Here is a 15,191-nt window from a genome sequence, read left to right on the forward strand (position 1 = left end):
AATCTACATTTAGCTGCCTAACATTACTTCTGGAATTTCCTGAAATGTAATTTCTACGGAAATCACCTGAATAATCCTCCACATAAAATGAAACGCGCTGTACGTCTTTTCTAGTAAACAACTACCCAGCCCGGAGACAGTGACGTCAGCGCAGGCATGATGTAAACAAGGAAGCGAATGGGAGCTGCTCGTATGAGGACAGTTCATTTTTTTATGTTCATTGCCGATCAGTTCAACATAATTCATCTTTACTGTGTTTGACGCGTTTACTGAGTATTATTGACACACATTAGCAACCAAAAATATATATTGTTTCGAAATCGTCGGAGTCATAAACACTGGAAACTCTTGTCAGAATGGAGCAGAAACACAGACAGATTCTTCAGCGGCACAGGTTAAACCTCGTCAAGGCATTGAATCCCGAAGACGTCTGTGATAAGCTTCTGTCAAAGGGGGTCTTCACTCAGGACATGATCGATGAAATACAGGTAATATTTATTGATGCCGTTATTCTCATAAAGAAATTGAGGGCATTGTGAAAGTTTTACACCCGTTCTTAAAGGAGCAGTACACAAATAAATGAATGAATGAATAAAAAACTGTTTAAATAATTTGTTTACTCACTTTCTTTCAATCTGTGGTGTAAATGAGGTGCTTAGCATCACACCACAAAGGAGAATGGAAACTGAAGACTTTCTAAAACATACTATAATGTTTTCTATTTTCTCTTAGCAGTATTTTTAGATAATGGCATATTTTAGAACGTACTCATTGACTAATAGTGCTTATTCTCTAAGTTTTCATGCCTGTTTAAGGGATAGTACTTATTCATCATTAGATACTATTTTTTGTGTGTAGCATCTATTAACTACCTATGTAAATAGGTACGAATAGTTCTTTATTGGGAACTAGTATTAGACCTGTTTTGTTATTACAAGATGCAATTCTTATTAATAAAATGTACCATTTGAATAAATATTACTGTTGTGTGTATTTAAAAAGTACAAATACAATTATTAATTGTTTATTTGTTTACTTTATTTATAAAGCACAGATTTAAATTAATTAATTGCAATCAAAAGCAAGAGACAAAAGTTGATTTTTTTTAAATGCGACCTAAAAGCACCAAGGGAAGAGCATGACCTGATATGTAAAGGCAAACCATTCCAAAGATGAGGGCCTGTGACAGAAAAAGCTCTGCCACCCTTTGAGTTTTTTGAGCAACTAGCTGAAACTGGTTTTCCGAGCTAATTGGCCTCAATGAAGTATGCCTGTGAAGAAGCTCACCAATGTAATTATTTATAAGTTATATTTATGAGCAATATCACACGAGTAGCAGTGTGCTGTGGCTGTATATCAGCACTGGTGGGAGGCGTGCATTGGCAAGAGGCCGCAGGCCCCACCAGTGCTGATATACAGCCATAGCACACTGCTACGAGTGTGATATTGCGTTTATACAACAGTTCGATGGCACAATCTTGGAAATAAAAAAGAAAATCAAACACAGTCTAAAACTCTTCTGTATTAGGAACTACTTTCTTCCGCCATTCATTCACATCTGCAGCTGATGTCAAAACAGCGGAAGCCGTACTAATTCACCAACGTCACTTTAGAGCTAGTGTTTGAATGACTCATGTCTAAAGTGATGACAAAACTGCTGATTTTGCTTACACTAAGAATATAAGGCTGAACGTGACATGAAATGCCTTCCATCTACAGAGACATCTTCTTACAGTGTTACAGTCTACAGTATTTCTCTGTTGCAATCGGAATTTCACAATAATTAACCCCGAAAATAACAACGAATCCACTAATGTTACCAGACTGCTGTTGTGTTTGCGATAAGGAAAAACGCTACACATGTGCGAAGTTTGCTTATTTCAATCTGCCAACACAACACACATTCCTGATATGCGAGCAAATCGGTATAAATACAGCACTACAACATACAAAAAAGAGAGATCATCTAACCTGCCAACATGTCTCTGAAACCCGGGAGACCTTGGGTGTTCTGGGATGAGGTTGAGAACAGGATGCAGTGGGTTTTGTGTACTTTACCAGTTTCTGGTACTGTACCAAAGTTGGCAACCCGGGGGTGTTTAGTTTACAGACTGTACCAAAGAGTGGGGTGGGTGAAATTACTCGAGTTTTTTTAGAAAGAAATAAAAACGGGATGTTTGCAGCAGACTGGTCTGAAATACGGGATACTCCCAGGAAAAACTGAAGTGTTGGCAAGTGTGCTTACCAGTTTATATTGATTTGATCTGCAATAGTTAGAAATCAGACTGTTACATCTTCTAAGCGTAAGGGCTTATTATGCGGTTCTTTCACAATCTTGTGGATAGAAAACGTCAACTGTCGCCGACGAGCTGTCTCTCAGAAATTGTAAATATTTTAAAATATGCACTATTCTTGCAAATAAACTGCATAGTTGCAATCTTAACAACTTCATTCTCGACTAAAAAAGCCTCAAAAGTATTTTTGGTTGTCTAACAGCAGTAATATTTGTCAAACTGTAGTGTCTGCTTGTTGCTGGGTGTATTTGGGCGAAGTAATACACAAAGGGTAAAGAGGCTGTATGGATGCTGATATTACTTAAATGTATCACGGCTATCAGCCAATCAGATTCGAGATCCAGACAGAACTGTTGTATAAATATGAATAAACAAAAGTGTGTAACAAAATTAAACATTACATATATTTTAGAAGGGTCAGTATACGATTAACAAAAAATAAATAATAATAATAATAAGTAGTACTGGTATTTAATGCATTTAATATGTACTAGTGTCTGATGAATAAGAATTAGCATCTTATATCAAATACCAGTATCTAATGAAGAATAATCAATATTTAAAAATAAATAATAGCATCTAAAGATTAGGAACCATTTCTAGCAATCAAATTATTCCAGTGCCCAATAAAAAACCACTAGTAAGGAATACGCAAAAATGTGAAGCGAACATAATTAAAAATAGGTTAAATAAAAGACAAGACACAAGACTGTTCACATAATGGCTTTAATAAGTAAAAAAAACTACAATTTAAATCTCAAGCACTGCAATTATACTGCATTTAAGTATTAAAAACATTGGAGAAATATAAAACTATTCAAAGAACAGTTTCAATTATTGGTTAAACAACATATTTTTATTTTTAAAAATGTATTACTTTGACCTGTCCACCCACTTACTATTACATGCACACACATGCACACCTGGCTGTAAAAAACTTTAAACATTCAAGTAATTACACTGCATTGCAAATTTCATGTAAAACTTTTTTTCTAACAGAGCAAGGCAACCAGACGTGACCAAGCCAGGCAACTGGTGAAAGACCTGGAGACGAGAGGAAGTCTTGCTTTCCCAGCCTTTCTTGATTCCCTGCGTGAGACTGGCCACAATGATCTTGCAGAGCTCCTTCAAAGCGGAGATGGTGTTCATCGCCCTCCTGTCATTTCTGTACAGCCTTCACCGATCCCTCTGCCAGTCCGTAAGTGTGTTTTTCCATCAGTAACACAGGATTTACTTGGATATAGATATGCTCCTGTAATACGAACTTAAAACACCCTTATCTGACCATCATCCTCTTGAGCCGTAGCCGTAACTGGCAATCATCTTGTCTGATCTTATGATTCAATGCAGAAAATCTAAATCATACTGAAAAGCCAGACAAACCTGATATCGCTTCTCCACGATTAGTACCACTGAGACCTGAAAGCCTGCCGGTGCACAAGACATATAGTCCACGTAAGTCACTAGCTTTATAAGTTTCTGTTTTAATTTAAACAGAGTAGTTTATACTAGACATTTAGTACAAATAATGCTTGTATATACTGCTTATAAAGCATGAATTTGCACTTTTTATTTTTTTGCATTTCTACAGCTTCTGAAACTGTGGTGAGACCAACCAGGCCAAGACGTGACAGTATACAGGTAATCCCTTACAACCTCAACTAAAAAAATAAATATATATATATATATATATATATATATATATATATATATATATATATATATATATATATATATATATATATATATATATATATATATATACTGCTTCTTCAACAGACATTTAACTGACTATATGAAACTTTGCAAGTACATGACAACTTACACTAACCCCAACCCAAACCTAACAGTCTACTCATAATCTATTGAGAATTAGTTGGCACGTAGATGCAATGTAACTCATATTCAACAAAATGCATTAAAGAGACCATTAAAATAAAGTGATACCAAGCATATATATACATATAATTTTCAACATTTATATATTTATATAAATAGCGTTTAAATAATATAATAATTAGATTTGTGAATTAATATATTTGTTCATTATGCTATTTCGAAGTATATTCATATAGTTTTTAATGTTTCATATTTGCTTTTATATAAAAAAAATGTGTAAAATGTATGCAAAACTTGAAATTTTTTAATGGTATCTATTAGGGCTAAACAATATATCATTTGAGCATCAGTACTGCAATGTGTGTACCTGCAAGAGTCACATCACAGGATTAGTTTTTTTTTTTTTATATAAACATTTTTAAGATTTTATATATTATACAATGATCACCATGTGATTAATTTTAGGTTTGCTTGTTTAATTTCTGTACTTGAATACTATTAGACTCTCCAGAAAACCATAAAACACTGTTTTATAACCTTTATTGGTCCCACTTTATATTAAGTGGCCTTAACTACTATGTACTTACATCAAAAAATAAATACAATGTACTTACTGTGTTTATAATGTATTTGAGAACACTTGTGGTGCTTTTGAGTTGGAATAGAGGTTGGGTTATGGACAGGTTTGGTGGCATGGGTAGGTTTAAGGGTGGGTTAAGGTGTAAGGGATAGTCAACAGTGTATTTACAAATGTAATTACAAAAGTTAACTACAGATGTAACTACATACATGTATTTAATCAAGCGTAAGTACACAGTAAATACATGTATTTACACAATAAGTACATTGTAACAAACTATTAATACCTATGTAAGTACATATTAGTTAAGGCCACTTAATATAAAGTGGGACCCTTTTATTTTTACTCTGTCATATTTATTCATGCTTGTAATCTATTTTATTTTATGATTCACTGCATTGAATAAGACTTGATCACCCCAGTCAATCTAAATTAATAAAATCTTTTCAAAATAGAGCTATTCAAATCATATGGTGATTATATATTCATATCGCACCATTCATTTATTCATTCATATTCTTTTCGGCTTGGTCCCTTTATTAATTAGGGGTCGCCAAAGCAGAATGAACCCCCAACTTATCCAGCACTTGTTTTACGTAGCGGTTGCCCTTCCAGCTTTAACCCATCACTGGGAAACACCCACACACTCTTATTCATACACATACACTACAGACAATTTAGCTTACCTAATTCACCTATAGCATGTCTTTGGACTTGTGGGGGAAACTGAAGCACCTGGAGGATACCCACACGACCACGGAGAGAACATGCAAACTCCACACAGAAAGGCCAACTGACCCAGCTGAGGCTCAAACCAGCTACCTACTGCGCCAATGTGCCACCCATATCGCAATACATATATATAAATATATATATATATATATATATATATATATATATATATATAGCAGCAAAACAAAATATCTCAATGTCTGATTTTTCCAATATCGTGCAGCCCTAGTATCTAATGATTAGATACTAGTATCTAGTGAATAAGTTTTACCGTCTATTTAATAGTTACAGTACAGTATCTAAGAAAATAAGACCTTAAGTACCTTAAGTTCCCAGGTCGTGATGTACAGTATAAGACAATAGCATATATCATTGTATAATTTGTAAATTAAATGTGTGTAAAAACAGCTTTGCCATAGTCACTTTCTATAATTTTTATTGTTTATACTTTTCATTTTCCCCCATTCATATTTAATATACATATATAATTTGAATATTGTAATATTATAAAGAGTTGCATCATGAATTGGAGCACTTACAGGGGTTGGTAATGTAAATATTTCCATGTTATTCCATTGGGATGTTCTCAGTATTCACAAGGTCAAGTAGAATATCAAGTTGAGAGTAATTGTCCAAACATTCATTCATTTTCTTTTCGGCTTAGTCCCTTATTAATCTGGGGTTAATATTTTTTCAGTGCTACAAGATGGATGCCAGTCCGTGTGGGGTCTGCTTGATCATAAACAATATCAACTTTGAAAAAGCCTCTGAACTAAATGACCGCAAGGGCTCCAACATCGACTGCGACAAGCTGGAGAAAAGATTTAAAGCGCTCAACTTTGAGGTTACAGTAAAAAGGAACTTGAAATCTAAAGTAAGCTCAGTATTTCCTCTTTTTCTCTCTGTAAACACAGCTGCAAAATAAATATCCCTCGGTCATTAACAAGTTTTTTAGAAATTAATTGAAATGTTTTGCTCCGATATGTAGCGCATAAGGCACGAGATGGCATCTTTAGCGAAGAAAGATCACTCTACATACGACTGCTGTGTGGTCATCATCCTTTCACATGGCACTGAGGTAAAACAATTAGCTAAATGCTACATATAATATATTCTATATTTGAACACTATTAGTTGCTCAACAAAGAAGAACAACCTTCATTTGTTTGCATGAGCGGTTTTGATTGCTTCCTCATTTTGGAGAACATCAAAATAGGATCCTACTACCAAATTATATTGTGGTTCTTTTGTGCTTTTTTAATGTTCAGGCAAGCCATAATCGATTCCCTGGTGCAGTTCATGGTGTTGACGGACCGGCTGTCCCAATTCAGATAATCACAAACTACCTCAATGGCCAGAACTGTCCTTCTCTTCAGGGCAAGCCCAAGTTATTTTTCATCCAGGCCTGCGGAGGAGGTGGGCACCTTAAAAATGTTTTACGAGTCTTGTAGCTAAAAATTGCTGACACATTTAAGCCATTTAAGCAACTACATGACAGGAGAGGAACGAGTTTACACATGTGAGCCTAGTGGGTTCTTCTGCCTCAACATTTCATGTATGCTCTTGTATAATAGACTGTAAAAAAAAAGACAAACATATTATTAAAAAAGTGAAGTCAGAATGTCCCAAATTTAAAAAAAAACACAATCAGCATGGTAAGAACTACTTTATACTGTCGAAAAATTTCTTTAAAGTGCAATTAGATTATTTTTTTTGACTCTCGTAACATTCATTTACATGGAGAGGGTCAGGTTTATGACCTGTACTGCAGCCAGCCACCATCAAAATAGCTTCAGTTTTCAGGCATGTTGTAAGTGCACCGTCCACATAGTAGAATTTGAGTTGCACAGTGAATGGTGTGCATCATTTATGGAAGGTATCATACTGTAGTCGGCAAAATGTAGCGCTGTTGCCTCACAGCAAAAAGGTCGCTGGTTCAAGCCCCGGCTGGGTCAGTTGGCAATTCTGTGTGGAGTTTGCATGTTCTTTCCGTGTTTGCGTGGGTTTCCTCCAGGTGATCTGGTTTCCCCCACAAGTCCTAAGACATGCGCTATAGGTGTATTAGGAAAACTAAATAGTTCATAGTGTATGTGTGTATGTTGAACCTTGGGCTAATGACCCACCTCATAAAAATTTGATGTTACGAAACACCAAACACCAACATGGTGTGGCTAAATATCAACTTCGAAATAAACATCCCTGGGAGTAAGTAATTAAGAAAGTATCATACTGTAGTCATATAACACACAGAGTTTGACTACGTTGAAGTGGCAGTTCTGAAGATGATTCTTTAATATTTGCAGACATGAACATATTGACCATTATGAAGTGGAGACTTTTATGGAATGCAATATAATGGTTGATACTTGCATATTTACATGCATTATATAAAGTTTAACAGAACGGTATCCTACACAAGTGAGAATGAGTTTTTTTTAGTGATGCAGTTAATGTTAGGCCTCCAGAAATTATCAACCAAAAATAGTATTTTGCTCTTCAGCTGAAAAAGAAAGGAGGCCAACAAATAAGCCCAAAAAAGGCTGTGCATTACTGGCTTGCAGTGTTTAGTGGGCAGGTTTTAGTCTTCGTCCAGCCATAGTCACTGCTTGAGGTGAAGCAGCTTTCACACTGGATGTGGAAAGTACTGGTCTATGAAACCCATTCATTTCAATGGTTTGTGTCGCTCAAGAGCAGTTTCGACCAACATGTGCCACGATCAATATTCCGCTCTGTGGATATTTCGCTCATGTTCTCATATACTTTTTCATGTACGCTTAAATAACAAGCCAACAAGAAATTTCTATGTAGTATACTTGTTCTTGCTGCTTGTAATAGTGCTATAGGGTGCATGCGATGAACTTTTAATATTTCAGTAACCTGGGTCAAATGCTTTCGGTGAACTGTATGCCATTACAAAATCAATGCGTTTAGGTCTGTTTTCTTTAAAAATCAACGATCTCCACTGGCTGATTGATTTACGATATGAAGTGGGTTTCAAAATGCACAAGAAGCACTGCATTAAATAACATTTTTCCCATGACATGTCTTTAAAATTTAGTTACCTCAGAGTTTCTGCTGATCCTGACAGAGGTGTGCATGTAAAAGGCTTTTTATCTAATTTTACGCTTAAACAGTGAAATAAATGCTGAAGTCTATTATATTTTAATTACATTAAAACATTGATGTTGAAAAAGGAACTGTATAAAATTTTTAAAAAGTCATAATAACCGTTCACCAGATATTTATTGGTATGGGAGGAAACACTAGCTGTGCACAACACTTTTAAAATGCCACTTCTCTTAAATATTTACTGTCAATAAAATGTGGTTATTTTATTTACTTTTGTGTTTTTTTATCAGTTTAATTTAAGTTATTGAGTAATATTTTTTTAAGTTCTACAAAATGATTGCTTATTGTTTATTAAAATAAAAAAATATGATAACAAAGCATTTTCACTCTAGGTTTTGCATCCACAATATTTGGTTTTGGCCCAGAATTTTAATGTGTGTGCATCATTAGTTAGTATGCAAATGTCTCAATGCGCCAGTGTACAAATTGTCTCACTTTGATTAGCTTTTGTGGTTGTTGACACATCAAAGTGGTCAAACACCATATGCTGACATTGTCATATTTTCTTCATTTTGTTTAAAGTTATGTCTCTTATCACCATCTGTACCGAATGTTGGTGAAAACTGATTAAAAAAACTGCATCAAAAAGACTGTCATGAAAACCGGGCATTCAAGAGTTTGGCTCTGTCCAAACACCCACACTTGGCCTTTTGAAAGTGTGTGCATGCAACAGGAAGTACACAAGATTATATGAGCTCTTAAAAACACCAACATGTAGCACCATTAACACACACTAAATGTACAGCAGAGTAAGTGTAAAACACTCAGCGGATAAACAAAGTGCTAACGTGCAATGATGAATGTGTAAAATTGGTACATTATTTAAAATGATTATATGTATTATTACATTGTACTGTCTGTTACAGGTAAGACCAAACATTCATTTAGATCTTTATTTTAAAATCCTAAGTATTAAAAATCAAAATGAAGCTTAGTAAACACTTGCATTACAAGTGTGTCTAGTGGGAAAATACAAAGTTAGTCTACAGGCAGGTTGAAAACTTGGCCCAAATACAAGAAATGTGCTATCTAAGTATATGTAAAGTGCAAAGATGCACATTTGAGTATTTTTAAAGGCACACAATGCAGTCTTCAGCCTAAACAGTCATTTGTGTATGGACTCCAAACATCAGTGGAACCATTTAAACAACCCAAGACTTTATTTTAATTGAATGTTTTCCATGTTGATTGCTATTTTTCAAACTATGGAACTGTCTATTGTTTGCTCCTGTAGGTGAGAAGGATATTGGTTTTGAGGTTTCTCCAGATGACGTTCAACCATCTATAGGTGGGATAGATGACGAGATGGACGCTATTCCCATGTCCTCTAGCAGTGACTCTCTCAGCACAGCGTCTGATGAACTTGATGCACGGGCAAGTTTGCCCACGCCCAGTGACATCCTGGTGTCCTACTCAACATTTCCAGGTTTGTGTTTGGATCAGGGGCTGTCATTTCAGCCCCCTTAAACGTATTAACTCTGAAAGATCTAAAAATAATGATAATAAATTGAGATATTATGTTATGATAGCAATCACAGTATGACAAACCAAGTTAATTTTTGTTTTTTTTTATTTATTTATTTTTTTAATTCTGCTAATGCCTATTCTGTAGCTTTAGCTGTAAGCAAGGAGGATGTGACTTGAAATTCGCCTAAATGCTTGACTTTCATTAATTATAGATGTTTTTATTATTGTTCAATTGTATTTTTATTTGTATTTTTTTCAATACTTTTTTGTTTGTTCCTTTGTTGCTACTGTAAAAAAAACTACAAGTACCTTATTTCTCCACTTTTGTATATTTTTGTTCTGGTTATGCAATAAAAAGCATGCAGAAAAACTAATTAATCGTTAAATGATGACAATTTTGAGTATGTTAATAATCCTTTACTTATGTTTTTGGCAAAGACTGAAATCAACGTTTGAATGCAATGCCATTGGCTAGTGACATGCAACCCTCAAAAACATATTTGTCATCGAATGATTCATTTGAAATTGAAACATGATGTCTTTGAGTGTGTTACTGAATCATTCATTTAAAAAAATTGATAATTTAAGCTATATGATCATATAAACCACCATATGTAGCAGAGGCTCAGTCCCCTGTAGAATAAAAGCCTAGAACTATCTATGGTTCGAAACTTAAACATCGTTTTTGGCTTTAGAAAGAGAAACCATTTGCCAAACATGATTCAATAACATATTTGCATGCACATCTCAGAAAACCACCAAAAATCTTGTAGCCCAGTGGATTTTGTCAAATTTTAACACACTAATTTTGTATTTTTGAGTTCATATTAAATGGTGTGCATGATGATTTATTTGCAGGTTATGTCTCCTGGAGGGACACAGAGGCCGGCTCTTGGTATGTGGAGAATCTTGATCGTGTGCTGGAGGAAAACGCTATCACAGATGATCTGGTGACCATGCTGATGTTGGTACGTCTTTGTCCTGTAAATCTTCTGAAGTTTGATTTATGTGATGGAAACTGCCACATATAGATGCATTATACAGTATATGCATCAATAATGATTAGAGCAATGTGTATATATTCTATACAGCTTTATACAATTATAAATAACTATGTAGCTTATTATTAATTGTGTAATTTTTCAATCTTACCTTGAGGTTTAAAGTCTGTGTGTATGAAAACAAAAAAACATTTATATTTTAAAATAAGTTTATTGAAGTAAAACAGACATTTTAGGTGCTGTGATAATAAAATAGTGCATAAAATAAGTGTACAGTGTTCATTAAATATCTTTTTTCTTTAGGTAAATGATGCAGTCTCACAAATATCTGCCAAAGGCCTGTATAAACAAATGCCTGGGTCTTTCAACTTCCTCCGAAAACTTCTCTACTTTCAGTCTTCACAGTCATGATCAGTAAAGATTTGCATGATAATTGCTGTGCTGTGAGACCATTACCATGTACCTGAAAAAAAAAAAACATTTGTATTTTTTTTTACCTCTAACTGAGCCTTATGATTATGACATTTGACTGAAGTATTTGTTTTTATTGTAATTCTGTTTATTTTTACACTTGCAAATAATTAATAAAAAGTAAACTTCACAATCATAAACAATTAATATTGTATTATTATTATTATTATTTAGTTTACATCCAGAAGGAGGCCAATGAGACTTCCATGGGAGATAATGTCACACTAAATAATAAGTCACACTTTTCTATTAAATATAAAAACCTTTACACACGTAAATATCTGAAATGGAAATTATTGTTCCAGTAATGAGACTAAAAGAGCCTAATTTAAATACATCATGGTAAATAGATGAGAAATTGGTGAGAGGAAGGAAATGAATATTGTAGATCCTCTCACACCAAGATAATACACAAGAGCAAAGAAGCTGTCACTACATTTGTTAGAATGTGAAAGTGTACAGATATATAGGCTTGTGTGATTTAAGTGCCCTGTTATGCTAATCTAAAGCTTGCTATTTTATTTTGAATGTCTATCGCAACAGTTTTATATCTATCCAATGTTCAGGTTTTCATGCAAAAGCGTGAACATTTTAATGCATTTTGCCTGTTTGTTTACATGAAAACAGTGTTTTGGGGGCTGAAAACAAAAATCAGTTTGAAAGTGCAATGTTTATAAAGCAATGCTATTATTGTTTCTGTGTATACACTCAGACTGAATTAAAAGCTCTAAATTGCTGCTTTCAGACTCAGAGGCGGTATTCTAAGATAGGAAGGCATCAAGGCACGCTCAAATCCAAATTCTGGTTCACTTGCTGTCTTCTTGGTACTTCTTTGAATGAATTTCAGTCTGTCCTTTGCATTCAATGTCCCACAATACTGTGAATTTTTGAGAGTTGAGCTAAAATATTAAACCTGGCATCTCAAAATGTGCCACTTGAATATCATTTTTGGGGGTTTTTGACCACTTTTGATGGCATTTTTTGCAAGAAGATGTAAGCTAGTAGTAAAGAGAATAGTAAGCAAATATCCCCTTAGGTAACAACAAAGCTCTCTCTATTTAGTTGTGCCTGATTAAATCTTAATGCTGTCTGTCTGAAGTTTCGGACACAGTCACAATATGGCAATCTTTGAAAACAGTGACATCATGCGCATGTGTAATATGTGTCATGTATGTAGACATGAGCAGTACATATCGATTTTAAAGGCAAGCCAAACAAAAAAACAATACATGGTAGTGCTGTTGCAGCTCATAAATTTGCTAATACTGCTTTTCCAGAGTGTGGATTAACTTCATTTTGCTTGTTTGTTTACATCTTTCTGCAAGTTGTTATTTAGGAGTAGTGCAAAAGTAGGTAATGATTTTCATAACGGAAATCTCGTCCCAGAATGGGCTAATGGTGACTTCTCTTTTTATTAACAAAATGACAGCGCAAACTACTTGGCTGTGCTTAGGGTTGGGGTGGAGGTAGGCATTAAAAAATCAAATTTATTGGGTAATTTAAAAGATAGCATAAGTAATGATCGGTAGAACTGCTGTCTTTACAGTACTGTACTGGTTGGGTTTAGGATTGGGGTGGGGGTAGACGCTAATAAAATACAGTAAATTAGTAATTTAATAAATAATATAAATAATTCTTGTTAACTTTAGGCCGCAAACATATCCGATCTAGCAACAACCCACTAAAGGTTTTCATAAGGGCCGTACCAGCCAGCGGCGCCCCTGATATGTTGTACTACATTTTGTTTGCTGCCATGTGTTTACTGTGTTTTTTGGAAATGTGTAATCATTTTTGAAAACATCGAGATTTCTTCATTTTCCTTTGGATTTATCAGGGGTCCCCACGGCAGAATGAACCACCAACTACTCTGGTATATGTTTTACACTGTGGATACCCTTCCAGCCGCAACCAAGCACCATGCTGGGAAACACCCCATACACCGTAGCTCTCAAACTCGATTCCTGGTGGGCCGCAGCTCTACAATGTTTTGCTCCAACCCTAATCAAACACAACTGATCCAACTAATCAAGTTGTTCAAGACTACTAGAGACTATTAAGCAGGTGTGAGTTGGAGGTGGTTGGAGCTAAACTAGTATATACAGAGCTGTGGCCCTGCAGGAATTGAGTTTAAGACCATTACCATACACTCTCTCATTGACACACACACTACGGCCACTTTTTTAGTCCATTTAAATTAAAAGCCATATGATCATGGGAGAACATGCAAACTTCACACAGAAATGCCAACTGGCCTAGTCGGGACTCGAACCAGCGACCTTCTTGCTGTGAGGCAACAGTGAAAACCACTAAGCCATTGTGCTGCCCACATGAATCTTTAAAAATGGTTTTGGACTACATTTAATTGGTAAAAGATCTGTTGTGATAGGTCTGCATTTTTAAAAACAAAATGCCCATTGCCTATCTACATTTCAGCTCTGGAAGATTTCAAAATAGTGACACTGGTGTCATTTTTGCCATATTAGTTCAACCCTGATTCCTCATCCCTGGGAAGTTCTTGATAATTTAATGTGCTTCCGCAGAGCAAAAAACAACATCTTCGTTACACGATAAACCAAACTGTTCCAGGCTACAGTTACAGTGTTTGAAGGTCAACACAGACCTTGTCCTTGGACTGTCTGTGAAGTCCAAAAATGGGGATTACGCAGATTTATTATGCCGTTTTGTGCAGGAGGAATGGATTTCCTGAAGACCCAGTAAAATAGCTTATTTCATTTGGTAGACAATAAATCTTGTTTGTTTTGAATCTTTTAAATTATGACTGTTAAATTCATTTAAAGAATGACCATTTTAAACATTGGTTTACAACAAAATCAAACATAATCCTGTTGCACTACAACACTTGATTTTGGCCTTATTGTAAATAAGTATTATTAATGGTTCAGGCACACTTTGGGCCCATTAGTAACAATTGAACATTGTGGCATAGCCACATCCTACCTGAGTATTGTTGCTGACCATGTCTTCTGATGGCTACTTCCAGCAGGATAACGCACCATGTCATAAAGCACGAATCATGTCAGACTGGTTTCTTGAACATGACAATGAGTTCACTGTACTCAAATGGCCTCCACAGTCACCAGAACTCAATCCAATAGAGCATCTTTGGGATGTGGTGCAACGGGAGATTTGCATCATGGATGTGCAGCCCACAAATCTGCAGCAGCTGCGTGATGCTATCATGTCAATATGGACCAAAATCTCTGAGGAATATTTTCATTACCTTGTTGAGTCCATGCCACTAACGATTAAAACAGTTCTGAAGGCAAAAGGGGTCCAACCTGGTACTTGAAAAGGTGTACCTAATAAAGTGGTCAGTGAGTTTATTTTATGCCGTAGGCAAAATTAAAATTTGGTATTAAAAAATTTTTAATTTTGATTATTTTTCTTAAATATATAGGTTTTACACTTCTTATTTTCAGATTAATTCTGGTACTTTTACCATAAACCGAAATATAAACCTCTACCAAATGGTTGATATTATAGATATTATGAGATGTGTTGAAAAAAAAAAATGCATTTAAGATGTTAACTAGCGACATTAAGAGTTAAGAAATGCAATCTAAAACTTTTTTGTTGGTGAGACAGTTAAAGGCTTATGGGAACATTGTCTAATTTCTTCACAGATTGAACATATCTGTTTTATTGGTTAATGTTTTG

The 15,191-nt window shown here is 35.0% G+C and overlaps 1 protein-coding gene across 2 annotated transcripts; it reads left to right on the forward strand.

Annotated features, from left to right (window-relative positions):
* The first annotated feature begins 141 nt into the window (after nt 1-141).
* Nucleotides 142-15,035, forward strand: casp9 (caspase 9, apoptosis-related cysteine peptidase). Of its 2 annotated transcripts, NM_001007404.2 has the most exons (10): nt 142-488; nt 3,294-3,492; nt 3,645-3,749; nt 3,886-3,935; nt 6,143-6,319; nt 6,434-6,523; nt 6,714-6,861; nt 9,809-10,000; nt 10,900-11,009; nt 11,346-11,660. In NM_001007404.2, exons 1-10 carry the CDS (start codon nt 357-359, stop codon nt 11,451-11,453), a joined length of 1,311 nt encoding a protein of 436 aa, NP_001007405.2. In that variant the 5' UTR covers nt 142-356; the 3' UTR covers nt 11,454-11,660. The 2 variants fall into 2 exon arrangements, 1 of the variants encoding a protein (NP_001007405.2); XR_012398322.1 differs by lacking the exons at nt 9,809-10,000; nt 10,900-11,009; nt 11,346-11,660 and adding an exon at nt 13,811-15,035 and having other exon boundaries at nt 6,714-7,345.
* Nucleotides 15,036-15,191: the final 156 nt, after the last annotated feature.

This window comes from Danio rerio, chromosome 23 (genome assembly GCF_049306965.1).
Source record: "Danio rerio strain Tuebingen ecotype United States chromosome 23, GRCz12tu, whole genome shotgun sequence".
NCBI classification, from domain to species: Eukaryota; Metazoa; Chordata; class Actinopteri; order Cypriniformes; family Danionidae; genus Danio; species Danio rerio.

What these genes read in the sequence shown, in the direction of transcription:
- casp9 (NM_001007404.2), top strand. Translation starts at nt 357, where the DNA reads ATGGAGCAGAAACACAGACAGATTCTTCAGCGGCACAGGTTAAACCTC. An exon ending in ACCGATCCCTCTGCCAGTCC is followed by an intron (nt 3,493 to 3,644) that starts GTAAGTGTGTTT and finishes GATTCAATGCAG; the next exon opens with AAAATCTAAATCATACTGAA. An exon ending in TGGTGACCATGCTGATGTTG is followed by an intron (nt 11,010 to 11,345) that starts GTACGTCTTTGT and finishes TTTTTTCTTTAG; the next exon opens with GTAAATGATGCAGTCTCACA.